Genomic DNA, 25897 nt, shown 5'->3' with positions numbered 1-25897 from the left:
ACACTTTCATCCCAGTACTTGGGAGACAGGCAGATGACTGGATCTGTTAGTCTGAGGCCAGCCCGGTCTACAATACAGGTGTCAGGACACCAGACCTATGTAAAGAGAACTTGTCTCAGAAAAACAAAAAGCCCCACAAGGCTGGGAATCTTACCTGGCTTTCTCCTTTCTTGTACTCCAGAGAAGAATCCAGTAGCACAATACGAGGGTTCTTGATATAGCGGCGCATGCGTGGATGGGTCACATCCTTGTTAATCATGACTCCACGAAGGACACACGAGTCTTCAATGATGCCCCCAGGGATCTGAGCCAAAGAAGATTTACTTTACTACACAACCAAGGAGTTTACTGGGACTAGGGCGCACCACACATTACTTGCTTTCCTGGGTCCAAGCCTTAACAACACACACAAACCTCAGCTCCACCTCCATATACACTTCCTTCCCAAATGACCATTTCAGGATTCCAGGGTATCTTTCCTCCATGAAGCTCAAAAACAAATACTGAGTGCAGAGACAGTGACAGGCCAGCCTGAGATACACAGTGAGTCCCAGGTCCTTGAGGAATACGGTGAAATGGCTGCGAGCATGTTCTTGTTTTTGTTTGTGCTCTTTTGAGAAAGAGTCTCTCTGGCTGTCCTGGAACTCACCGAGATCCACTATGTGGATCCACCAAATGCTGAGATTGGAGCTGCTTGCCACTAAGCCTGGCTGAAGCTATGTTTGGTTCTAGAAGGTATGCTAATCTTGGGCCATGACACTTGAACTTGAAGGATGGCTAAGACCCATAGAAATTCACTGTCTTGACAAAAGATCTGAAAGGATCTTCATTAGGATATTCCCACATTTTTAGACTTGGACTCCATCTGCTGGCTCTAAGCTAGTATACTAGCTACTGCACTTACAATTTGATCTTAAATGTATGAATATTTTCGTGTTGTTTTATTAGCATTTGTTAGATAGTATTTTTTTTTGCAAATTTTATTTCTTGACTGTCAACTTGACATCTGGAATCAACTAAAACCCAAGTAGCTGGCACACCTATGAAGGATTTTTCTTGTTTGTTTGTTTGGTTTTTTGAAACAGGGTTTTTCTGTGTAGCTTTGGAGCCTGTCCTGGAACTCACTTGGTAGCCCAGGTTGGCCTCCAACTCACAGAGATCCACCTGCCTCTGCCTCCCGAGTGTGGGATTAAAGGTGTGCGCCACCACCGCCCGGCTGAATTTTCTTGATTGGATCATTTGAGGTAGAAAAGACCCACTCTAAATCTGGGTCACATCTCTGGTGGCAGCCAACATAAAAAGAGGATGTGGAAGAAGGCAGCTTTGGGGCTTGCTTGCTCTCACGCTCACCGGCAAGCTCATCTGTCCTGATGCTGAGGATCGGAGCCCTTTTCTCTGGGGTTCCAAGTAGATGGAGGACCAAATGAGACCACCAGTCTAGTGGACTGAATGAACATCAGAGTCTTGGCTTTTCTGTCAGGAGACAGCCACTGGTGACAGTCACTCTGTGTATGTGCAGTATGTGTGTCTGGTGCCCTCAGAGGGCAAAAGAGGAGTCATGTCCTCTAGAACTGGAGTTCAGGATGGTGGAAGACACCATGTGGATGTGGAATCACACACGGGTCCTCTGCATGTCAGTGCTCTTAACTGCTGAGCCGTTTCTCCAGCACTTGTAAAGTTTATATCCTCACCGGTGACTAATCGATAGCCACACACACAAATAAGGACACACCAAAGCATTTCCTTACCCTTTGTAAACCTGTGTACAGAAGGCAGGGAAGCCAACAAAAATGATTTCACGAATTCTTCCTTGACACTCTCTTAGGTTTTCCTTTTCCAGACTCTCAGTCAGTCCAGTTCTCCTTTCTAGTTCTAACTAGAGACACCCTCCTCTGAAGTGGAGTAATCATCCAGATAGTTAACTCTCAAGCTTACCTTTTCCACTCTTGCATACTTCTTGATGTCAATTTCCTTTCGGCCATTCTCTTCAAACTGCACCGTTTTGACAGCATCTAGGGCTATATTGCATGCCAAAGAGGACCACCGACTGATGACTTTTGTAGTAATAGAGCTATTGATGATGTTCAGCATTACATCACGGTTATTGACATCAACAGGGGTACTGGAGAAAGAGACCCAGGTGACACAGTTTCATTTTTATGGTTTCAGCAGTCACCATAAAATGTTTAACACAGGACCTCAGAGAGTATAACTACAAGTATACAGACAGTATAACTACAAGGCAAGAGACAGAATGAGGGAACTTCTGTAGAACATACACACTCCCACTCATATTATACACACAATAATAACGTGACGAGATCTTGCTCAGCTTTCATATATTGCTAAAGTTCCTAAAATATGTTATAAGGCATGTATTGTGATATACAATTATCAGAGATTCTAGGGAGGAGACAACAGCTTCCAAAAACATTATCTAAGTGTTCTAGACAGGCAGTTACTGCTTGATAAAAGTTTTCTGAAGTAGCCAGGGATGCAGGCAGATCTCTGAAGTAGGTTATAAACCCAGCACTTGGGATGTAAGAGGGTCAGGAGTCTGAGAAACACAGATCCTAGTCTCAAAAAATTAATAGTCCCAGGTTCAAACCCAAGCATTGCAAAATCCAGGTGTGGTGAATGCCTGTAATAGCACTTAGGAGGCTGACACAGGCGATCAGAAGTTCAATTTCTTCAGTGCTATATAGGTAAGTTCCAGGCTAACCTAGGCTACCTCGAGCCCATGTCTCAAAACAATAGCTTCTGGGGCTGGAGATGAAAGTCAGCGATACAGTGCTTGGCTAACACTACAACACACCCCAAACCCCATGTTTTATAACTCCCAAAAATAAATCTAGGGGCTGGAGACATGGCTCAGAGGTTAAGAGCACTGACTGCTCTTCCAGAGGTCCTCAGTTTAATTCCCAGCAACCACATGGTGGCTCACAACCACCTGTGATGAGATCAGGTGCTCTTTTCTGGCCTGCAGGCATACATGATGCATACATAATCAATCAATCAATCTAAAGGTGGGAGGATAGAGAGAGATGGCTAAGCAGTTAAGAGCACTTGCTGTTCTTCTAGAGGACTTGAGTCCAGTTCTCAGCTGCCAGATCAGGCAGCACAGAACCATCTGTAACTCTAGCTCTGGGCGATTCAACACCTCTGGTCTCCTCTGATACCTGCACTCATACGCACATGCAGACATAATGAAAACAATCGGCTCCTTAAAAATCTAAAGAATGATTAAAAGGGGGGAGGGGAAGAGTCCTTAGTGAGGGCACAATGGAACACAAGCTGTAAAAGGATGAAATACTTTTCTGGGGGGGAAGGGGTTTGAGACAGGGTTTCTCTATGGTTTTCTTGAGCCTGTCCTGGACTAGCTTTGTAGACCAGGCTGGCCTGGAACACAGAGATACACCTGCCTCTGCCTCCCAAGTGCTAGGATTAAAAGTGTGGGTGCAAAAAAAAAAAAAAAAAAAAAAAAAAAAGCCAGGCAGTGGTGGTGGCGGCGGCGGCGCACACCTGTAATCACAGCACTTGGGAGGCAGAGACAGGTGGATCTCTGTGAGTTCGAAGCCAGCCTGGTCTACAAAGTGAGTTCCAGGATAGCCTCCAAAGCTACAGAGAAACCCTGCCTCAAAAAACCAATAAATAAATAAATAAATAAAATTAAAAAAATAAAATTAAATTAAAAATAATAAAAGTGTGGGTGGTGGATAAAAGGCAGGGGGAGCAGCAACAAGTCCAGCCAAGGAGACCTGGGAGACCTTGTCTGGGAGAAAAAGACAGACAAAGACAGACAGACAGACACACACACACATTCACAAGGCATTTTTTTTGTGTGTGCATGCACACGCAAGTAAGCACAGGCACATGAGGCAGCAAGGAGACCTAGAGTTACAGATGGTTATAACCCTCCTGACATGGGTGCTGGGAACCAAACTCGAGTCCTCTGAAAGAGCAATCTCTCCAGCTCCTTGGTTTTACTTTAAGCAACAATAAAAATTTCATTTATGGCAAGTGTGGTGGCAGATTCCTTTATTCCCAGCACTCAAGAAGCCAGCCAAGGTTAACCAATGAGATTTTCTTCAAAAACCAAACAAAAACCTACCCAAATAATAATTTTTTATAATACTGTTTTTTTTTCTCATCTTTTTTTTTTTTTTTTTTAAATTGATTGTATACAGTGTTCTGTCTACACGTATCCCTGCAGGCCAGAAGAGGGCACCAGAACTCATTACAGGTGGTTGTGAGCCACCATGTGGTTGCTGGGAAATGAACTCAGGACCTCTTGAAGAGCAGCCGGTGCTCTTAACCTCTGAGCCATCTCTCCAGCCCTCATAATACTGTGTTTTATGAATCCTATCATTTTGTAACTAAAATCTCCAAATTAAGTGAGGGTTAGAAATCATACACTTTTTTGTTACGAGTTTTTGGTTTTATTGTTATTTCTTTGGAGATAGTTTCTCTCGTAGTCCTGGCTGTCCTAGAGCTGGCTTTGAGATTCACCTTCCTCTGCCCCCGAATGCGGGGACTGAAGACATATACCACTGCTACCTGTTTTTGTTTTGTTTTTTTGAGACAAGTTCTCACTATGTAGCTCTGGCTGTTCTGGAACTCACTATGTAAACCAGGCTGGTCTTGAACTAACAGAGATCCACCTTCCTCTGCTTCCCATGTGATACCACACCTGGCTTTGTTTTTGTATTTTTTGAGAAAGAGTCTCTCTTTGAATCCTAAGTGCTGGGATTAAAAGCATGTACTCACTCACCCACTCAGACAGGGTTTCTCTGTGTAACAGCCCTGGCTGTCCTGGAATTCACTCTGTAGACCAGGCTGGCCTTGAATTCAGAGATCCACCTGCCTCTACCTCCTGAGTGCTGGGAATAAAGTCGTACACCATGACCACCCAGCAAAAGCATGTACTTTTATACTTCATTCAATGCACCATTAGCACAAAGCAAATATAAACTAATAAGTAGTTCTCTACATTCAAGCAGCATTTCCAGGTGTGGTCCTCTTCATTTAATGGAGAACTGGTGGCTGCTTTCTTCACAGCACAGAGCACTGCATTAGCTGTACTCATGTATAATAGTAGGATAGTTTAACAGTAAATCTTGAACAACTGAACATCTCACTCCTTATGCTCCTTAGTAGATTCTAGTATCTAGGAAGACAGGCCTATCTAAAATACATTTCCCAGCACTTGGGAGGCAGAGGCAGGCAGATCTCTGTGAGTTCAAAGCCAGCCTTGGTCTACAAAATGAGTTCCAGAATAGCCATGGCTGTTACACAGAGAAATCCTGTGTCAAAAAACAACAAAATTTCCATGGCAGCTACTAACATAGCATATACCTAAAATTATTTTTCTCTTGGTATGTGCATGTGGTGTGTGTAAAGAACAGAGATCAACACCTCATGTCATCTCAAACACCCTCCACATCATTATTTAAAGACTTTGGTCTTTCAATGAACCCAGAGTTTGCCAGTTCCAACAGACTAAGCCCCAGGAACCCTCCTGTCTCCACCTTCCTCTACTGGATCACAGGCACAGGTGATGACTGTCTTTGTGTGTGTGATATGTGTGTGCATAAGAACAGATCAGTCAAGTCTCCCACACTATCCACCCCCAGTCCTGTCTCCATACCTGATTTTCTTCAGAGTGCTGATCATATCATCCAGTGCCATTCGGTAAGCACTGATCACCACGGTTGGGTGCATCTGCTGCTCTAGAAAGTGCTCGGCCACAGACAGCATTTCTCCTGCTGCATAAAGGACACAGGCATCATGGTAATGCATTTGAAAGTACCAGGAGATGAAAGCAATTTAATTTCCTCATGCTTCTAAAAGATATTTTTCTAAAACAGATTCTCACTACAATATGTATTTGGCTGTTAATACTGTTCCAAAATTTACATTTTCTAGATACCAATTTATAAAGAAAACATTTATTAGACATATTTTAAATTATCAGACTGATCCTATGGGCTTACCCGTCTCTTTTTAATCTAATTAAACATATGCTATAATATAAGAACTAACTCAGTACCTTAGGATATGGCTAAACTGCTGGCACTAAAAACACAGCACAGATGCTGAGCTCACTAACACCAGCACCAAAAGCCAACTTTGAGTTGCTGAATCACCCACACCCCTCTACATACAACATACTTTATTTCTAACTTCCTTTTTCAACCTCCCACCTTCCTCTTACCAAGGATAATTACTGATGTGGTCCCATCTCCAACTTCTTCATCCTGGGTCCTGCTAATTTCAATCATGGACTTGGCTGCTGGATGCTGGACTTGAATCTGAAAGAAAAATGAACCAAGACCACTGAATGACCTAAAACAAAAACATAACAAAACAAAACCCCAACAATAACAAAAAATCCAAAGACTTATTTATCTTTGTACCCGTAGAAGACAGAGGACAACTTGTGGTAACTGGCTGTCTCTTTCTACCATGTGGATGGTGGGGACTAAACTCAGGTCATCAGGCGTGGCAGCAAGTGAACCATCTTCCCAGCTCTCAAAGACCTCTCAGTTTGGCCCTACCTCTTAAACTATTTCCATACAGACTGCCTTCCTCCTTTGTTTTACTGTATCTTTAAAATTAAAAACAGCCCCAGGCCAGGTGTGTTAGCTCATGTTTTTAATCCCAAAAGTGACAAGCAAAGGTTAGTAGATCACTCTAAAATCTAGTTCAAGGCCACCCATACATAGCAAGCCCCAGGTCAGCCAAGGCTACATAGTTGAGACCCTGTCTCAAAAAACAAGAACTCGAGGGCTAGAGCACCAGTGTTAGGGCTCACAACCACCTGAAACTACCTCAGTTTTCAACTACAGCAGTTTTCAACCTGAGTCTCATCCCCTTTCACAGGGTTGCATATCAGATATCCACATTATGATTCATAACAGTGGCAAAATTACAGTTAAGAAGCAGCAAAATTATGAAAAAAATTTTATGGTTGGGGGTCACCACAACATGAAGAACTGTAAAGGGTTATTAGAAAGGCTGAGCTCCAATGTTCTACAAGACTCTATATCCTCTTTTGGTCCATGGGCAGGTACACAGACACACAGTGCCTGCCCCTCCAATATCTTAAGCAGATCACTTTTCCAAGTCCTCCTTTTGCAGGAAAAAGTGTCACTGAGAACTCAACTGTTAAAACTTCTTGAGGATAGAACAGTTTCTTCAGCTTAGTACTGCAAGCACCACAATGGATGAATTGTGTCCTCTGAAGATAGACACAAAAGCCTTAGACCTGTGAATGTGGCTTTACATGGAAGTCGGTCTTTGTATAAGTATTCAAATTAAAACAATGTCACACTGGTTTAAGGTGAGTCCCATCATTCTTTTTTTTTTTTTTTTTTTTGAGCTGAGGATCGAACCCAGGGCCTGGCGCTTGCTAGGTAAGCACTCTACCATTGAGCTAAATCCCCAACCTCCCCATCATTCTTTTAACACATATGGGAAACACAAGAATTCTAACAGCACACGCAGAAACAGAGATCCTGAATTTACAAAGCAAAGAACAAGAAATACTATTAAAAGCTAGGAGTGATAAGGGACTCTTCCTTATTCTTCAGGCCCCACTGATACCTCGATTTCATACTCACAGCCTCAGTCCATGGGAAATGAAGTGTTGTGCTTCCCTACTCCTCCTTTTTTGGAGCTGAGAACTGAATCTAAGACCTTCCGCAAGAGACAGATGTACTCTAATACAGAGGATACAGAGGTACATCTCCTAGGCTTCTGGTTTTGTTTGTGAGACAAGTTACTGATACACAGCCCAGGCTGTTTTCTAACTATCAATTCTTTTGCCTCAGTTCCTGAATGCTGGGACAACAGGTATACAACACATCTGGAGTTTCTGTTTTTAAGCCAACCATACTAGACTAGCCAGGCATAATGGCCCTTATCTATAGTCCCAGCACGCAAAAGCCTTGAACTCCCCAGACTGATCTCAAACTCCCAATCCTCCTACCTTTATCCCCTAAATACTGAGGTTACATATACACTGCCGTCATGCCTTGATAGCCCTTGGAGTTCAGAGACAAGAGGTATAACCTCTTGCCTCTATAACCTAGGCTGACCTTGACCCTACTTTTACTTCAGCCTCTAGAGTGCTGGTATTCGAGGCATACAACCCCATGCCAAGGCTATCTACACGTGTCTGAACAGGCTCTTGGTATTTATAAAACTGTTAGAAAAGGAGGTGAGAAAAAACAAAACCACACACACCTCTCGAAGAATGGCATTGCCATCATTGGTCATCACGATGCCTCCCATTGGGTCCAAAAGCATCTAAGAAAAAGCGAAAGTGTTATAGATAACAAAAAAGGAGAACCTGGAGTCCAGAGTTCCAATAAAAGATAGTCCAACCTTCATCATAGATTTAGGTCCCAAACATGTCCGGATGATGTCTGCAATTGTCTGTTGGTAAGGAAACACAAAACAAGAAGTATAATCAGAAAACTGTGTTTTGGAGAACAGACAGAACCAGTGTCTTTGTTTTCAACAGGGTCTCACTAGTAGCTCTGGCTGGCCTTGAATTCAGAGATGCTTCTGCTTCTCAAGTGGTGGGATTAAAGGCATGCTCCACCATGCCCAGTTCAAAGCCAGCGCTTTAAACATTTATTTTTAATAGGTATGAGTGTTTTGCCTGCATACACATATGTTTGTGTATTGGATGCATGCCTCATGGCCACAGAGGTCTGAAGAGCACGTTGGATCCCCTGAAACCAGAGTTACAGGAGGTTGTGAGCTACCATCTGAATTAGCAGAACCAAATCTTTCTTCTATAAGAGCAAATGCTCTTAAGTGCTGAGCCAACTCTCCAGTCAGAGTCAGTGTTTTAACAGTGACACTTAGGATGGTAACTACTTCACACACAGCAATAAATGACTTTGCACGCACGCATGCACGCACGCACGCTGGCACAACCTACTACAGTTTTAATGTCCTAAGAGTCCAGCCTTAACACTGTCACTGGCAGTGGCCTTCAGGCCACCTGAAATCAAGTCTTATATCACTCACTCAGAAGGTATTTACTTGTGGGAGACAGAGGCAAGCAGATCTCTATGAGCTCAAGGGCAGCAGGCCTAGAGAGATGCTCTTCCAGAGGACCCGGGTCCAAGTTCTAGCACTCCCATGGTAATGCTCATAACAGTTTCAGGGGACCTGACCACCTCTTCTAGCCTTCTTGTGCACCAGGAATGCACATGGTACACATACAGACATGCTTGCAGGCAAAACAAACCTCCTTCCTCATACCACTATCAAGGTATTTTTTTTCCTTTGCTTAATTGTATACTCTGAAGCACAGACCCATAAGAAGCTTACATCTACAAATACAGAATTAGGGAGTCAGCCAGAACAAACTTCTATAAACACTTAAAATGTGTGCTACCTTAGCAGCATTGATATTTCCGGATTGAACTTTTCTTCCAGATTCACGCTTTGTATTCTGACCTAGAACAGATTAAAAAAAAAAAAAAAATGTCAATAGACCAGTATACACAAGCAATTTATTTCCCAATTAAAAGAAAACATTTCATTTTAAAAATCTGTGTATGTATGTGTATGTCATGTGCACAAGTGTGGAGGTCAGAAAACAACTTTCGGAGTTACTTCTCTTTCTACCACATGTCTGCCAGGTGTGGGAAGCATGCCTTTAATTTCAGCACTTCGGGGCAGTCAGGAGACTCTCTGAGTTGGAGGCAACAAACAACAACAAAACAGACCTCCGGTTATTAGGCTTGGTGACAGGTGCCTTTTTACTGCTGGGCCATCCCACCAATCCTATTTAACAACTTTTGAAAATAAAATAATACTAAGGTTTCCTTGTTTGATAACCAGTTGTCAATTATACCTCAGGAAACTTTAGGGCTAGGCATAGTAGCACATGCCTTTAATCCCAGCCCTGTAAAGACAGATGGATTTCTGTGAATTCAAAGCCAGCCTGGTCTATGAAGTGAGTTCCAGGCCAGCCAGAGCTACAAAGTGAGACCTCGTCTCAAAAAACACATTTAGAGGCTGGAAAGATGGCTCAGTAGTTAAAAGCATGGAGGCTCTTGCAGAGGACCCTGGTTCACTTTCCAGCACTAACAGGGCAGCTCACAACCAACTACGGTTCCAGGGGATCTGATGCCCTCTTATAGTGTCTGCAGGCACACATGCAGGCAAAACACACATGAAATGAAGAAAATTAAAAAGCAAAACAAAAATCCCCAAAACTACTTACATGTACTCCCATGTAAAACTTTCCTGTTTTAGCCCCTGGTACACTAAGAGATGGCGTGAAATACTTCAACTTCAGAATCCTGATCAATACTTTTCTTGTAGGCTCACCTATTTCCAGCACGGATTCATGTCCTAAAGTTCCCTGAATGGGTCTCAGTCAGTGGGATAGTGATTTTTTTTTCTCAATAGTAGGAGAGAAAAAATGAGGCAAGTGCATGCCCCTCACAATCCCCTGGGAAGAGGAGCCACAGCGTCTCAAAGACTAGTGACCAAGAAAGCCTGATTGTGAGGCTGGAAAGATGGTTTCTCTGCCAGGATCCAGGTTCGATTCCCAGCCCCCCATGGTGGCTCACAACTGCCCGTAACCTCACTTCCAGGGGGATGTGATGCTCTCTTCTGGCCTCCACAGGCCTGAGTCACAGATGCGGTACACAGACATACATGCAGGCAAAAACACGCAAACCCATAAAAACAGAAAAAAGCAAACCTACCAAACACAATGTACCCAAAGAAAATTCAATTCCCAAGGAATCTCAGGCTAGAATAAGAAAAAGACGAGAAAGCCTGGGGGCCAGTCAGGAAACTTGTCTCGAAGGAGACTACTGGAGCAGACAAGGATGGACTCCTTATTCTGCCTCTTGGGGGTGGGGGTGCCCCCGAACCCCTTCTCGTTTTTCTATTCACTACGTCTGTCTGGCCGAGTTATCCTCACTGTAATAGCCCCGTAACGGGCAGGGAACGGGCGCTCTCTACAAGAGACGAACGGCCTTCCCCACACGGGAAAGGAAGGCAGGGGTGTCCTTTCAGAACGAGGGTCGCCCAATGACAAGAGGCTACCGCGATCGCCGGCAAAGGCAGCTTTACCGGACCAACTTAACTCACGGTTCTCAAAGGAAAACGACACCAGCCTCCCAACACCGACGCTACCGCAGAATCAAGCGATTTGCCCTAAGTCACGCCGCCAAGGGGCGGGCCACGCAGACACGAAGCCAGGCCTAACTACACGCCGGAAACCGCGCTGGAAGGGGCCGGGGGGCGTGGAGGGTGGCGGCCGAAGAACGGAGCGCCGGCGACCCCGAGAGCGGGAAGTCGGGAGACGGCAGGAGAGGAAAACCAGAGAAGGCGCTTCCAAGACGAAAAGGCGATGGGAAGGTGCGAGGGGGCCCGAGTCACGGCGGGACGGGGCTGGGCAACATCGGCCAGCGTGGGGAGGAGGGAGCGGAGGGAACCACCGCCTCCCTGAACTCACTGAGCACGAGCACTGGACGGTGGCCCATCATGGCGGCACGAAGCAGAGCCGAGCACCCAGAGCTGGGGGATCCGGCAGAACCTTCTGGAGAGAAGAGCAGCGAAGAAAACGCTACCTCCTCAGGACTGACACAGAAACCTGCTGCCCTCCCAAGTGCCGCCAATCACGAAGCCCCTCTCATTGATTGGCACGAACATAGACCAATCGACAGTGCGAGCCCCGCCCTCTACGCAAGAAAGGTAAGGCAAGTTAGATGGAGAGGGCACGGATGAGGGGGCCTGGGAGACGCAGGCGCCTGCGCACTAGTGTGGCCGCTCCCGGCCGCGTGCGGACAGAATGTCTGCGCAAGCGCCTAGGCACGAGGCGGGAGCGGGGAGGGGGGTGGTGGTGGAGGACTAGCGGGAGGAGGAGGAGGAGGAGGAGGAGGAGGCGCTGGCTCTCTACAGCGCATGCGTACCAACTACAGGGTGGGTGCTGGGGTTGAGGCTTTGGATTAGTGCTGCAGGTGAGGTCACGAAACTTATTTTGTTCATCGGTTCTCGCCCGACCGTGAAGGTCAAGAAAGGCAGGACAGTTTTCCACTTTTCATTCCAGCTTTAGCAGCCGGGAGGAATGGAGGTTCGGGATGGCGGCCGTGGCCGGAAGGGTCGAGGCAGGGCGGGGTGGAAGTAGTGGAAGCTGTCGTCTTACGGGGCGGGGCGGGGCGGCAACGGCCCTTGTCGGCCCCGGAGCACCCTGGGAGTTGTGGTTTACCTCCGCTAGACTCGCTGTTTTTCTTAGAAAGAAAAGAAAAATCGTGTTTTTCAGATGTACTCATTTTTAAATATTTTTTTGCCTATGATTGTTTTGCCTACACTTATGTATGTGCACATATGCGTGCCTGGCACACCAGAAGAGACTCCGATCCCCTGGAACTAGAGTTTAGGATGGTTGTGAACTGCCATGTGAGTGCTGGTAACTGATCCCGAGTCCTCTTCAGCGCCAGCTAGTGCTCTTAGCTGTTGAGTTTTCTCGCCAGTCCTAATTTTTTTTTTTTTTTTCTTTAAAGATTTATTTATTTAGGATGCAGACAGGAGAGGGCGCCAGATCTCATTGCAGATGGTTGTGAGCCACCATGTGGGTGCTGGGAATTGAACTCAGGATCTCTGGAAGAGCAGTTGGTGCTCTTGACTACTGAGCCATCTCTCCAGCCATTTTTTTTTTTTTTTAACTTCTTAGAAAAAATACTTTTCATTTTAGGCAGTAAGACGGAATGAAGGGCCAGGCAGTGGTGGCGCACGCCTTTAATCCCAGCACTCGGGAGGCAGAAGCAGGTGGATCTCTGTGAGTTCGAGGCCAGCCTGGGCTACAGAGTGAGTTCCAGGAAAGGCGCAAAGCTACACAGAGAAACCCTGTCTCAAAAAAACCAGGGGGAGGGGGAGACCGGAATGAAGGAGGATCGCTCACACTTCCCCCGAATAGCCTGTCTTAGCGCGAGTGTTTCTTGTAGTGTTTTGAGCCTTTTTTTTCCACCTCATCCTGCCCACCCATCTTCTAACTCGTTAGAGACAGAGGAAGGAGCTAGAGTCCCGTGATTGGCCTGGAACTCCCCATGGAGACCGGGCTGGCCTCAAATTGGAGACAACCCTCTTGCCACAGCACCCCACATGTGGTGGGTGGGTGGGGGAAGACTCTAGAAGTTAAACACTTAGAAGACGTGGAGATTCATGATGTGTTTGTGATAGATTTAAAGTTTGGATTTGGTATGTTCTGTCTTCTCCAATGAAAAGCAGTAACACAAATTAGTCCGCTGTAGGGAACTGTAAAAAAGGATCAAGTTGCCGGGGGTGGTGGCGCACCCCTGTAATCCCAGCACTCGGGAGGCAGAGCCAGGCGGATCTCTGTGAGTTCGAGGCCAGCTGGTCTACAGAGTGAGTTCCAGGAAAGGCGCAAAGCTACACAGAGAACCCTGTCTCGAAAAACAAAAAACAAACAAACAAACAGATCAAGTTAAGCACAGTTACTTGCCTGGTGTGGTAGCACACTCCTGTAATGAACTCCTGAGGCTGCGTCAGGACCACAGCGATATTGATGGCTTCAGTTAGCCTGGACTACATATATCCAGGAGTGGTTACGAGGGTATACTGCTCTTGCAGAGAACCTCAGTTCAGTTCCCAGCACTGATGTCTGGCTGCTCACAGGCCCCTGTAACTCCAGCTCACATATGCACACCCAGACATACATACAACTAATGATATAGTTTTAAAAAATCAGCCACCCATATTAACTATGAGATGATGTACACTGTATTTTTAAGATTTATTTTGGGCTGGAGAGATGGCTCAGCAGTTAAGAGCACTGGTTGTTCTTCCAGAGGTCCTGAGTTCAATTCCCAGCAACCACGTGATGGCTCACAACCACTAGTAATGAGATCTGGTGCCCTCTTCTGGCCTGTAGGCATACTTACAGACAACACTGTATACAAAATAAATAAATCTTAAAAAAAAAAAAAAAAGATTTATTTTATTATGTATACAGTGTTCTGCCTTCATGAATGCTTACACACCAAGAGAGGGCACCATGTGGTTGCTGGAAATTGCACTCAGGACCATCTGGAAGAATAGACAATGCTCTTAACCTCTAAGCCAGCTCTCCAGTCCCAAGATGGTATACACTGTTATACTTCTGCTTCCCAAAATTAGAGCAGCTGTAGCCAATTTGAGTCTGCTGGGTCGAGCTTAGGAACAGCAATCTTGTTTGATCATGTGTTGCTGTGATTCTTTCCCAGGCACGATACCTGCTGCTGCTGAGATGGAGCAGCACACTAGTAATCCTGCTAATGACAAAGGTGTGTCCTCGGCCCTGCATCCCCTTCCTCAGAAACCAGCTCTCTCTATTTCTCAGCGTTTGCAGAAATGACTCTGCTTTTGTGTATGCTTTGTCTGTTACTTGGTTATGTGGAAAGTACTTGTGGGGTTTTTTGGGTGAAGGAGGAGACAGGTCTCACTTTACTACCGTAGCTGGCTTGGAACTCACCATATAGCCTAGTCTGTCCTTAAATTTAGGCAACTCTTTTGCCAGAGCATCCCACATCCCAACTGCTGGGATTACAGGCATGACCCACTGCATCCAGCTGTTTTGTTTGTTTGTTCTTTGAGACAGGGTTTCTCTGTAGACCTAGCTGTTGTGGAACTCACTCTGTAGCCCAGGCTGGCCCTGAACTCACAGACATTCACCTGCCTCGGCCTCCTGAGTGTTGGGATTAAAGGTGTGCACGCCCACTACCCAGCATTCTTTTCTTTTTTGAGAATCTTGCTATTATAGTCCAACCTGGCCTCCAACTTCAGTAGCCCTGGCCCAGCCTCCCAGCTGCTGAGAGGATTGCCATGGTCTCTGCACCTGGCTTTGGTGAGTTCTTTTTCTAGGGTTTCTAGAGCAGCAGTAAGTAGAGAACTTTGCAGTCTAGGGACCCAGGTATAATTCCAGCCCTGCCATGTGATAGTTGTGCAATCCTGACCAAATTCTCCTGACATGGGACTCCTCAAGTACAATGCTACTAATACCACCTACTCCTTAGGATCACTATAAAAGATAGCAGAGGGCCTGGGGAGATGGCTCCGAGGATAATAAAGTCCTTGCTGTGCAAACATGACCTGAGTTTGGATCCCCATAGCCATATAAAAAGCCAGGTGTGGTGTCATATGTCCGTAACTGCAGTACTTGTGGAGATGGGGTACAGAGTACATAGGACTCCTGGAGCTCACTGGCCAGACAGCCTAGCTGAATTGATAAGCTCCAGATTTGGTGAGAGACTGTCTCAGACACATAAAGTAAGGCTGGGTGTGGTGGCCAATGGACCGCAGTCCCAGCACTCAGGAAGCAGATACAGATGCATCCCTGTGGCTTTGTGGCCAAGCTGGTCTACATGGTGAGTTCCAGGACACTCAGAGCTACATAGAAAGACCCTGCCCCCACCAACAAATACCAAGAAATTAAAGCAGAGGGGACTGGATACATGGCTCAATGGTTAAGAGCACTGGTTGCTCTTCCAGAGTTCACAGGTTGAATTCCCATCACTCACATGACAGCTCACAACTGTCTGTAAACTCCAGTTCCAGAGGATCCAGTGCCCTCATCTGACCTCCATGGACAATGCGTGTGCATGCAAGCAAAGCACCCATACACATAAAATTAAAAAATAAATAAAAATAAGTGGAGCCTGGCGGTGGTGGCGCACGCCTGTAATCCCAGCACTTGGGAGGCAGAGGCAGGTGGATCTCTGTGAGTTCGAGGCCAGCCTGGTCTACAAAGCGAGTTCCAGGACAGCCTCCAAAGCTACAGAGAAACCCTGTCTCAAAAAACAAAAACAACAAAAAAAGTGGAAAGCAATTGAGGAAGATACCTGATGTAGACCTCTGGCTTCTACACACATGTACATACACAAACACACAAAAGAAATATATATGTGTGTATATGTATGATACATACACATGTATTAGAGGCTAGACAGGGTGACCTTCACCTATAAACCCAGCCCTCAGAAGTCTGAAGATTGCTGCAAAATCCAGGGCAGCCTGAGTTGCATAGCCCTGTCTCAAAAAAGCAGTGTTTTTTTTGTGTGTGTTATTGCATATCTGTAGTCCCAGCACGTGAGAAGCAGAGGCAAGAAGATGGTCACAGGTTCAAAGCCTGCCTAGGACACGAAGTGAGTTCCAGGCCAGCCAGGACTATATCTCAATACCTTGTATCAGAGAGATGGCCAGAGGCCCAGCATTGAGGATCCAACACCCACATGGTAGCTGGCAGTGGTCTGTAATTCCAGTTCTAGGGGCTCTGGCCCTCTCCTTTGACCTTCAAGGGCACTAGGAATGATATACCACACATGCATACATTCAGGCGAAACACTCAGAGACATAAAAAAAATAAAGATTGATTAAAAAAAGAGCAGTAAGCCACGTGGTGGTGGTGGTGGTGGTGGTGGTGGTGGTGGTGGTGGTGCACGCCTTTAATCCCAGCACTCGGAAGGCAGAGGTAAGCGGATCTCTGAGTTCGAGGCCAGCCTGGTCTACAGAATGAGTTCCAGGACAGGCTCCAAGGCCACACAGAGAAACCCTGTCTGGAAAATAACCATACATAAAAACAACAAAACAAACAAAAAGGGCAGCTGACAGAGCAGAGCAGACTCCCATCTTATAGATCAGTGACGTGTGGACATTGCCAAGCTTGGTATGCATATGTGAAAATGACTTATAGGCACTCTGAAAAATGGACAAGAAGAAGGCATCTTTCTTGGCAGATTGTGGCACACACCCGTAATCCTGGCACATGGGCAGTGAAGGCAGGAGGGTTAAAGCACAAGGCCAGCTGCGTGAAACCCTGCCTCCAAAAGGGGGGAAAACTTTCCTACACTTGTCACACCTCTGCCCCCAGGTTTGTTTCATGAAAAGAGGACTCTTCTTGTATTCTATTTTTTTTCCTTTAGCTGAGGATCGAACCCAGGGCCTTGTGCTTGCTAGGCAAGCGCTCTACCACTGAGCTGAATCCCCAACCCAAGAGGACTCTTCTTTATCCTTTGACCCTGTCCGAGGTAATTCTTCATTTCCCAAGCTCCACTGACACATTGTAGGCACTTAGCAATGCTACACCTGTATACATAAGTGAGTTATTAATTTTCCTGTCTTTTCTCCCCTCAGTGCTGGGGATCAAACCCAGAGTCTTCCACAGGTTAGGCAAAAGCTCTGCCACTGAGCTAAACTGCCAGCCCTATCCTTTCGTGATCCTTTTACACTACATACATGTTATTCATGTGCGCATTCCAGAGCTAGTGAGTGTGTGCCATTGTGTGTGTATGCTTGTCAGAGGCCAGTTTGCCAGAGCTGGTTCTCTGCTACCATGCGGGTTCTGGAGATTGAACTCACGTTCTCAGGCTTGGTTCCAGTAGCTTCGGAACCATCTTGCCATTCCCTCTTCCTTCTTTGTCAGAGAGGGTCTCAGTCAGTAGTGTTGGCTTTGCTAACTCCATCCTCAACCATGCTGCTCTTGCTTCCTCGACGTCCCCTTCCCTCCACAGCCCTGTCACCTTGTGGCGTTGCCTTCAAATGTAGCCAAGGATTCAAGGAGCTCTGACCTCCTCTCCCACCTCTCAAATACTGGGATTGCATGCGTGTGCCACTTTCCCTATTTTATGTGGTTCTGGGGATCAACCCAGGGCTTCGTGAGTGCTAGGCTACTGGCCCCTACCTCCATCCGGCCTCTCCTGTCCCAGCTTTTCTGCCCGCCATTCATCGCCCTTCTCTCTGCTCTGCCACCTTTTATCTTTCAGATGCTTGAGGAATTGCTTGGAGGTCCAATTTTCTTTCTTTCTCTTTTGCTATAGGGAGCTAACTTATTTTTCTTTTTTCTTTTCTTTCTTTCTTGGTGGGGAGGAGGGGAATTTCAAGACAGGGTTACTCTGTGTAGCTCTGGCTGTCCTGGAACTCGCTATGTAGACCAGAGAACTTGAACTCAGAGAACCACTTGCCTCTGCCTTCCAAGTGCTGCGATTAAAGGTGTGCGCTGCCGCCACCACCACCACCACTGGCTTTTTGTTTTTTGTTTTTTTTTTTTTTTAGCTGAGGATCAAACCCAGGGCCTTGTGCTTGCTAGGCAAGCGCTCTACCACTGAGCTAAATCCCCAAACCCCCCCCCCCCCCCCCCCCGCTTTTTTTTTTTTTTTTTTAAAGCTTTTCCCCCTTTTAGTGTCTGGCTAACAATTTGACTTTCCGTGCAAATGTAGTGCCGCCGCTTGTTCTTACAGGCATTTCTGTTTGATTTCCTACTTCACCCCAGAACCTCTAGTTCATCTAAAACGCGATTAGATCAGATGACAGACCCCAAGTGGAGCTGCCTTTCACACAAGGTAATTTAGGAGCTTGTGCAGTTGTGCAAGAGCTCTGGAGCTGCAGAAGCTGGAGCTGCAGATGGAACCGTCTTGTTAATAAGAAGCACAGAGCCAATTGCAGAGTTAAAAGCCAAGAGGTTAGAGCAGGAGCTGAGAGCCTTACCCTTCACTGCTGCTCTGTCTTTACTCTCCGCAAGAGAGCTACTTCCTGTGTCCTTTCTTTTATATAGACTTTCTGTTCTGCCTTCTCATTGGTTGTAAACCCAGCCACATGACCTCCTCGTCACTGCCTGTCTGTACAGACCTCCAGGTCTTCTATGGTTGGTATTGAGATTAAAGGTGTGTGTCTGCCATGCTGGCTGTGTCCTTGAACACACAGAGATCTGCCTAGCTCTGCCTCCCAAATGCTGGGATTAAAGGCGTGCACCACCACTGCCCAGCTTCTGCTATGGCTTGCTCCGACCCCAAGGCAACTTTATTAATATACAAATAAAATCACATTTTACAAAGTATCACCACACGGAGAGCTGGGACTGAACCTGGGCATCTGTCTGTCTGTCCTCCTCCTCTCTTGCTGCTAGTCTTGCTTGTACCCACTTCTCATGGTATACTGGCCAAGTACAGTGGCCTCCACTAGGCCCAGCTGTATGTCCTCCCAGTATACAGCAACTAAAGAGAGTGGGTCTCCTTCTGCTTTGCTTTGCTTTCCTTCCTTCCTTCCTTCCTTCCTTCCTTCCTTCCTTCCTTTTTTTTGAGACAGTCTTACTATGTAGACCAGGTTAGCCCAGAACTGCCTTCCAAGTGTTTCAATTGTAGGTGGGCATGCTACTATGTCTACCTAAGAAGGCTTTGACACATCATCATTGTCTGTTTGTTGTCTGTGACATGACTTTGGCCCAACTCATTTTTTTCTTTTTTCTTTTGGAGCTGAGGATTGAACCCAGGGCCTTGCATTTGCTAGGCAAGCGCTCTACCACTGAGCTAAATCCCCAATCCCCCCCTCCTTTTTCTTTTATCTTTTTCCTGTGACAGGGTTTCAACCTACTTTTCATGTGCTTACCATCTTGTCATCACAGTGCTGAGAAAGTGAGGTGTCGAGAAGCTGGAGGCCTGACTCACCAGTACAGCTGGGATCTGGAGAAAGAATAATGTCCCAGAGTGACAATTACTCAGTAGATAAGAAGGACCAATGTCTGTGGTGAAACATTAGGAGTTCCTCAAAGTCAGTTGTTCCTTTTGATTTGACTGTTTTTGCCAAAGATAGCATAGTAACCAGTTTTAGAATCTCTTCTGGAGCTAGATGTGGCTCACTCTTAGAAGCACTTGGGAGGCTGATGCAGGAAGATTGTCCTGAGTTCAAAGGTACCATAGGGTACATAGAAAGTACCAAGCTTGGTTACAAAGCAAGATTGTCTCAGAAAAACAAAAAACTTTAACATGTGCAACTCTTCGTATTTAATATGTATAATGAAAAGGACAATTTGATCTTTTTAAAAAAGATTTATTTATTATGTATACAGTGTTCTGCTTGCATTTATCCCTACAGGCCAGAAGAGGGAGCCAGATCTCATTACAGATGGTTATGAGCCACCATATGGGTGCTGGGAATTGAACTCAGGACCTCTGGAAGAACAGCCAGTGTTCTTAACCTCTGAGCCATCTCTTCAGCCCATTTTTCTTTTCTTTTCTTTTTTTTTTTTTTTTTTTTTTTTTTTTGAGACAGGGTCTCATCGTGTAGCCTTGGCTGGCCTAGAACTTGCTGTGTAGATCACCTGGAGCTGGAGTTACAGGTGGTTGTGACTGCCTGAAGTGGTGCTGGGAACCCAACTCAGGTCCTCGGAAGAGCAGCGTGCTCTCTTAACTGCTGAGCCGTGTCTCCACTCCATGAAATATGAATTTTAAGTGTTAGCAATCAATTCCTATTCTTTTTAAGACAGGATCTCACTATATGGTTCAGTTGGCCTGGAACTCGATATGTAGACCAGGCTGGGAAGGGCTCCAGTGCTTAGAGAGCCCTGCTGGCCTCTGCCTCCTGGATGTTAGGATTAAAGGCATGAGCCCAAAGCTCGTTTACTCAACTTCCTAACCTTAAAGGTTGAGGGTTATTACATTAAGAGAAAGCTTAAATCTCTCAGATTTGGTTACTCAGAGAGGCTTCTCTGGCCCATCTTTATGTCAGTGATGAGCGCCCCCTTCTCTGGCTCTGCCTCCTCCTGTCCTGACTTGGCCAGTTTCCCAGGGTTTCTCCCCTCCAGCCTTAGACTTGCCTTTTTACCCACATTCATGTTATTCCCTTTCCTACTCTGCTCCTTCAAAGCTTTCCTCCGAGTTGTCGAAGCTTCTGCAAGGACTCCGGGGCCCTCAGAATTGGCTCAGAACACACCCAGTCACCAAGTTCTTAGCATAAAGATTTATTACCCCAGAGGGAAAAGCAAGTGAGGGGAGGCTGTCTCTGTTTGGGCCAAAGCAAGCAGCAAGCAGCAAGCAGCAAGCAGCAGGCATTTGGGTTGTTTTGTTTGTTTTGAAGGAGTGGGCTTTTCAGGAGAAGAGGGGGAAGTCTGTCCTAGGGTGAGTTAATAAGTCCTGATTGGACATGTTAGCCAGTGTAGCCAAATAATGGATTTTGATTGCTGAACCTTGGTGTTTAGTCTCAGGAATGAGTCAATGGCCAAATAAGGGAATAGCTTTAGGAATGTAATCTAACGGTTTAGCAAGCAAGCAAGGGTAAAAGGCAAAGCCTGTCGCAGCCATGTTTGCCACGCTTGGCCTGTTAGAGAGCCCTTCTTAAACAGGTGTTCGTTATAATCTCTCCCTACCCCTTTAAACCCTTACTTTTACATTTGTTTACATATTTGGCCTTAGCGGGGTATGCTCTCCCATAACCCCAATAAAAACCTCACTTTTACCTAGGTATTTTGTTTTGCTTTGGTTTGGTTTTTGTTTTCCAAGACAGGGTTTCTCTGTGTAGCCCTGGCTGTCCTGGAACTTGCTTTGTAGACCAGACCGGCCTTGAACTCACAGAGATTGCTTGCCTCTGCCTCCCGAGTTTACCCAGGTTTGAAGACTCATTATACCTTGTGTTGTTTCACCAGATTCTTTTTTTTTTTTTTTTCAAGACAGGGTTTCTCTGTAGCTTTGGGGCCTGTCCTGGATTAGCTCTGTAGACCAGGCTGGCCTCGAACTCACAGAGTTCCACCTGCCTCTGCCTCCCCAGTGCTGGGATTACAGGCATGAGCCACCACCGCTCGGCTCACCAGATTCTTTTAGTTGTTCAGAGAGAGTCTGTATACCCAGGCTGGTCTTGAGTTTATTGTGTAGCAGAGGTTGACCTTGAACTGCTGATCCTCTTGCCTCCACCTCCTAGATACTGGGATTATAGAAGTGCACCATTGTGCCTGAAGATAACGTTTCACTTGATTCAATTTGTCTCCCTGAGTTGGTGCTGAACAGCTAAGGAGCTGTTGTACGTGTCTTTTGTGTACTTCTCAGTGTCTAGTGGAGGGGTGAGCATGCTGTGCTTATCAAGCACGTGACTTAGACTTCCCTCCTGCCAGCTTGGGTTCTTGTGACTCTCACCGATTTTGTTGTTGTTGTTGTATTTATTTATTTATTTAGAGACAGGGGTGGGGGGTGGTTCCTCTGTGTCGTATTGGAGCCTTGCCTAGAACTCACTCTGTAGCCAAGACTGGCCTTGAACTCACAGAGATCTGCCTGCCTCTGCTTCCCGAGTGCCGGGATTAAAGGCATGCGCCACCGCTGATTTCTGTTTTCTGTATCTTCTCTTTGTATATCTTACTGCTACTTGGGTAGTACCTGGTGTCTGCTTTCATAGACCAGGCGCAGTGATTTAATCAGAAAGACAGTCTCAACCTGCAGTCCCATGTTTTCGAGGCCAAGGCAGGAGGGTCTTGGGGTCAAGGCCAGCCTGGGTCATTATCTTACAATTAAAGGAGGAGAAAGAGGGCAGGGAGGGCAGGCTAACCCTTGTTAAAATGAATGTTGATTTAGTCACCTCGTTTTCAGCCAAAGAGGAAGATAATGATGCTGTGTATCTTTGTCCAGCAAAACCCTCCCCCAGTTATATTAATCTTCAAGCAAATTCCCTGCCAGCCACTTTCTTGAACATCCAGACAACAAAACTGCCTTCAGGTAAGTCTTGGGGGGAAGGCTTCCCAAGTAGACCCAGCCAGGAGAGCAGGTGCAAAGTAGCTTAAGCTTCCCTCAGGGCAGTGCTAACTCCTGTCAGAACACCCCTGTTGCCTGGTTTCACTTTTGGAGTAACTTGTTGATTGTTTGGTTCTGTTGATTTCATTTTCTTCCCCAGTTTTACCAATTCCTGTTCTTTTTACGTTTGTTAGCTCTGTGACTCAACTGGGCAGGGGTGAGACCACAGTCTTTCTGCTTGCTGCTCCTGAGAATTAAAAGGGACCCAGGGGGGTTGGGGATTTAGCTCAGTGGTAGAGTGCTTGCCTAGCAAGCATAAGGCCCTGGGTTCGGTCCTCAGCTCCAGAAAAAAAAATAAAAAATAAAAAAAATAAAAATAAAAGGGACCCAGGGAAGGAGATAGTGACTGTTAGCTTGGACTCCACTTCCTTGAGTTTCTCTCCTTCTTCTTCTCCTAGGGAAGTCAGTGGATAGTTGAATACTTACGGGGAATTCAACTCTAGCTAGCCATTATCCCCAAATGCAGACAGTATAATTATTGAGGTTAACTAAGCCGCCTATGGACAATGTAGTTGAAAACATTTAAAAAGTAAGCTGATCACCAAGAATGGTTAGAGTTAGACAACAGAGGTGATTCAGGTCTCTGAAAGAGACTTAGGTTTTACCCACGCAGCAAAACAAACAAACAGAAACCAACCACAAAACACAATGCCTTCTTAGGCTGGGAATATAGCTGAGCTGATAGAGTTCTTACCTGGTGTGCACAAGGCCCAGAACCACACAAATGGGGTACAGTGGCTTATGCTTGTGATCCCAGCACTGGGAATGTGGAGGCAGAAGGATTACGAGTTCAAATTTACCCTCAGCTACATAGAGTGCTCAAGGCCAACATGGGCTATATGAGACCCTGTCTCAGTTTTTTATTTTTTATTTTTTTTTAAAGTTTGTTGTTTTGAGTTGCTCTATAGCCTGGAACTCACTGTGTATCCCTCACACTTGCCTCCTGACTCATCATCCCAAGCACTAGGATTACTGATGTACAGCACCATACCTGGCTCAAATAAAATTTTCAAAGATTTAAGTGGGTGTCTGAAAGTTCGAGGCCAGCCTGGTATACATATTAAGTTCCAGGCCAGCCAAGGCTACATAGTGAGACCTTGTTTTTTTGTTTGTTTGTTCTTTTTGAGACAGGGTTTCTCTGTGTAACTGGCTGTCCTGGAACTTGCTCTGTAGGCCAGGTGGGCCTCAAACTCACAGAGATCTGCCTGCCTGAGTGCTGGGATCACAGGCATGTGCCACCACTACCTGGCTGAGACCCTGTCTTAAAAACAAACTGGATGGTGATGTCTAAAGCCTTTAATCTCAGCACTCCGGAGGCAGAGGCAGGCAGATCTCTGAGTTCAAGGCCAGACTGAACAACGCTATACAAAGAAACTCTGTCTTAAAAACCAACCAAATAAATAAACCCAAACCAAACAAACCAGAAAAGAGCACTTACTGTTCTTGCAGTGAACCTGGGTTCAGGATCCAGCTCTTGCAGGGTGGCTCACAACCATCCATAACTCCAGTACTAAGAAGTTCAAAGCCCTCTTCTGACCTGCAGTCAAACACTCATAAAATGAAAAACAAACAAACAAATAAGTAATTAAAGACAGGAACAACAACCCATTTTTAAAAGAGCCCGGGAGCCAGATGTGATCCATACCTGTAGGCCAGCCCTTGAAAGGTGGAGAGAGTGGGCTCAAGAAGGCCATCCTCAGGGCTGGAGAGGTACCTCAAAGGTTAAGAGCATTGGCCACTGTTTGGGAAGATGGGCTTCAATCCCCAGACGCTACATGGCAGCTAACAACCATTTTGTCACTCTGGTTCCAAATCTATCACCCTCTGTTAGCCTCCACGGGCACTGACTGAACATGGTACACAGACAAACACGAAGGCAGAGCACCCATACCCATAAAATAATAAATAAACCTAAAACCCTCCACAAACAGACAGACATCTTAAGTTGTATGTCTGTCTGTCTGTATGTATGTATTTCCAAGACAGGGTTTCCTTGTGTAGCCTTGGCTGTCCTGGATCTCACTCTATAGACCAAGTTGGCCTAAACTCACAGAGTTCTACCTGCCTCTGCCTCCAGAGCTCTGGGACTAAAGGTGTGTCCCACCACCTGGATTAATCAGGTTTTTTTTTTTTTGTCATAGCTTAAGACATATTTTATATGTATGAGTGTTTTGCCCATACGCATGTCTGTGCACTGCATGCATATTAATGCCTGTAGAGGCCAGAGGAGGACATGGAATCCCCATAAGTGGAGTTGCAGGCAGTTGTTAGCCACTTTGTGAGTTCTAGGAGCTGAACCCCGGTTCTCTGCAAGAACAGCCAGTGCTTTTACCCACTGAATCATCTTTCCAGTCCCCAAAGTTTATTGTTTTCTTTTTAAGACTGGGCCTCACTCTGCAGCTCTGCCTGCCCTGAAACGTCACTGTGTGGATCAGGCTGGCCTTGAATTCAGAGAGATCCACCTACCTCTACCTCCAAATACTAGGAGCTAGGCACCACCATGCTAGGAGGTGTGTGCCACGATGCCAGCTTCTTCAGTTTCTTTCTTTCTTTCTTTTTTTTTTTTTTTTTTGTGACAGGGTTTCTCTGTGTAGCCCTGGCTGTCCTGGAACTCACTCTGCAAACCAGGCTGACCTAAAACTCACACAGATCTGCCTGCCTCTGCCTCCTGAGTGCTGGGATTAAAGGCGAGCACCACCACTGCCCGGCTTTTTAAATGTGTTTTGAATACCTCTGAACAGTGGCTTCTCTAGATGTTGGGATACTAATGTAGACGGAAGTCCTTGCCTTCCTGGAGCACAACTCAAGCAGAGAACTTAGCCAGACATGAGCTATGACTGAGTGTGCCAGATGACCATAAATACTACAAGCACAGTAAAAAAGGGGGGAGTGAGTTGCAATATTGGTTTCAAATTTAAACAAAATTGGCAGGTCAGCCTCTGGGGAGGTGAGTGCTGAGCGGAAGTGAGTCCGGTTGGGTTGTTCCTGGGAGGAGGATTAGTGTTCTTAGGGACTCCTTCCAACCTCACTGCAATGACAAAGCCTCTTCCCTGTGTCCCTTCCCATCTCCATCACTCTTCCCAGGCGCTGGCCAGAAGCCCAAGGAATGCCTAGGACTCCTAGAATGTATGTCTGCCAACCTCCAGCTCCAGACCCAGCTTGCCCAACAACAGATGGCTATTTTAGAAAACTTGGAAGCATCCCTGTCACAACTGGGTCCCCAGAGGGAAAGCAACAATGGTTCTTTCCCAGCCTTATGCTATAATCTGTTGTTAAATCACCTGCCCCAATTCCATAAATGAACTGTGGAACACAGA

The 25897-nt window shown here is 46.0% G+C and overlaps 2 protein-coding genes across 3 annotated transcripts in view; one reads left to right on the top strand and one right to left on the bottom strand.

The window, feature by feature from the left end:
* Cct3 (chaperonin containing TCP1 subunit 3) overlaps positions 1-11645 on the bottom strand; it is a 19653-nt gene extending 8008 nt beyond the window's left edge. Inside the window, exons 1-8 of the mRNA XM_036190345.1 lie at positions 11498-11645; positions 9416-9477; positions 8389-8439; positions 8248-8310; positions 6215-6311; positions 5648-5765; positions 1936-2122; positions 155-304 (exon numbers count right to left, since the gene is read on the bottom strand). Coding sequence (XP_036046238.1) covers positions 155-304; positions 1936-2122; positions 5648-5765; positions 6215-6311; positions 8248-8310; positions 8389-8439; positions 9416-9477; positions 11498-11528 — 759 coding nt within the window. The 5' untranslated portion in view covers positions 11529-11645. The remainder of the gene's footprint in view (positions 1-154; positions 305-1935; positions 2123-5647; positions 5766-6214; positions 6312-8247; positions 8311-8388; positions 8440-9415; positions 9478-11497) is intronic.
* Tsacc (TSSK6 activating cochaperone) lies at positions 11183-25897 on the top strand. 2 transcript variants are annotated; one of them, XM_036190346.1, is made up of 4 exons: positions 11183-11736; positions 14265-14324; positions 22380-22505; positions 25665-25897. In XM_036190346.1, exons 2-4 carry the CDS (start codon positions 14288-14290, stop codon positions 25880-25882), a joined length of 381 nt encoding a protein of 126 aa, XP_036046239.1. In that variant the 5' UTR covers positions 11183-11736; positions 14265-14287; the 3' UTR covers positions 25883-25897. The 2 variants fall into 2 exon arrangements, with proteins under 2 accessions (XP_036046239.1, XP_036046240.1); XM_036190347.1 differs by lacking the exon at positions 11183-11736 and adding an exon at positions 11948-12002.

The sequence above is a fragment of the Onychomys torridus genome, chromosome 6 (genome assembly GCF_903995425.1).
Source record: "Onychomys torridus chromosome 6, mOncTor1.1, whole genome shotgun sequence".
In the NCBI taxonomy this organism is placed as follows: Eukaryota; Metazoa; Chordata; class Mammalia; order Rodentia; family Cricetidae; genus Onychomys; species Onychomys torridus.
This window is presented reverse-complemented; position numbering and strand designations above follow the sequence as displayed.

Excerpts from the sequence above, each read along its gene's own strand:
- Tsacc (XM_036190346.1), top strand. The coding sequence starts at position 14,288 with ATGGAGCAGCACACTAGTAATCCTGCTAATGACAAAG. Across the intron at positions 14,325-22,379 it reads TAATCCTGCTAATGACAAAG|CCAAAGAGGAAGATAATGAT; the intron begins GTGTGTCCTCGG and ends CCTCGTTTTCAG. Across the intron at positions 22,506-25,664 it reads GACAACAAAACTGCCTTCAG|GCGCTGGCCAGAAGCCCAAG; the intron begins GTAAGTCTTGGG and ends CACTCTTCCCAG.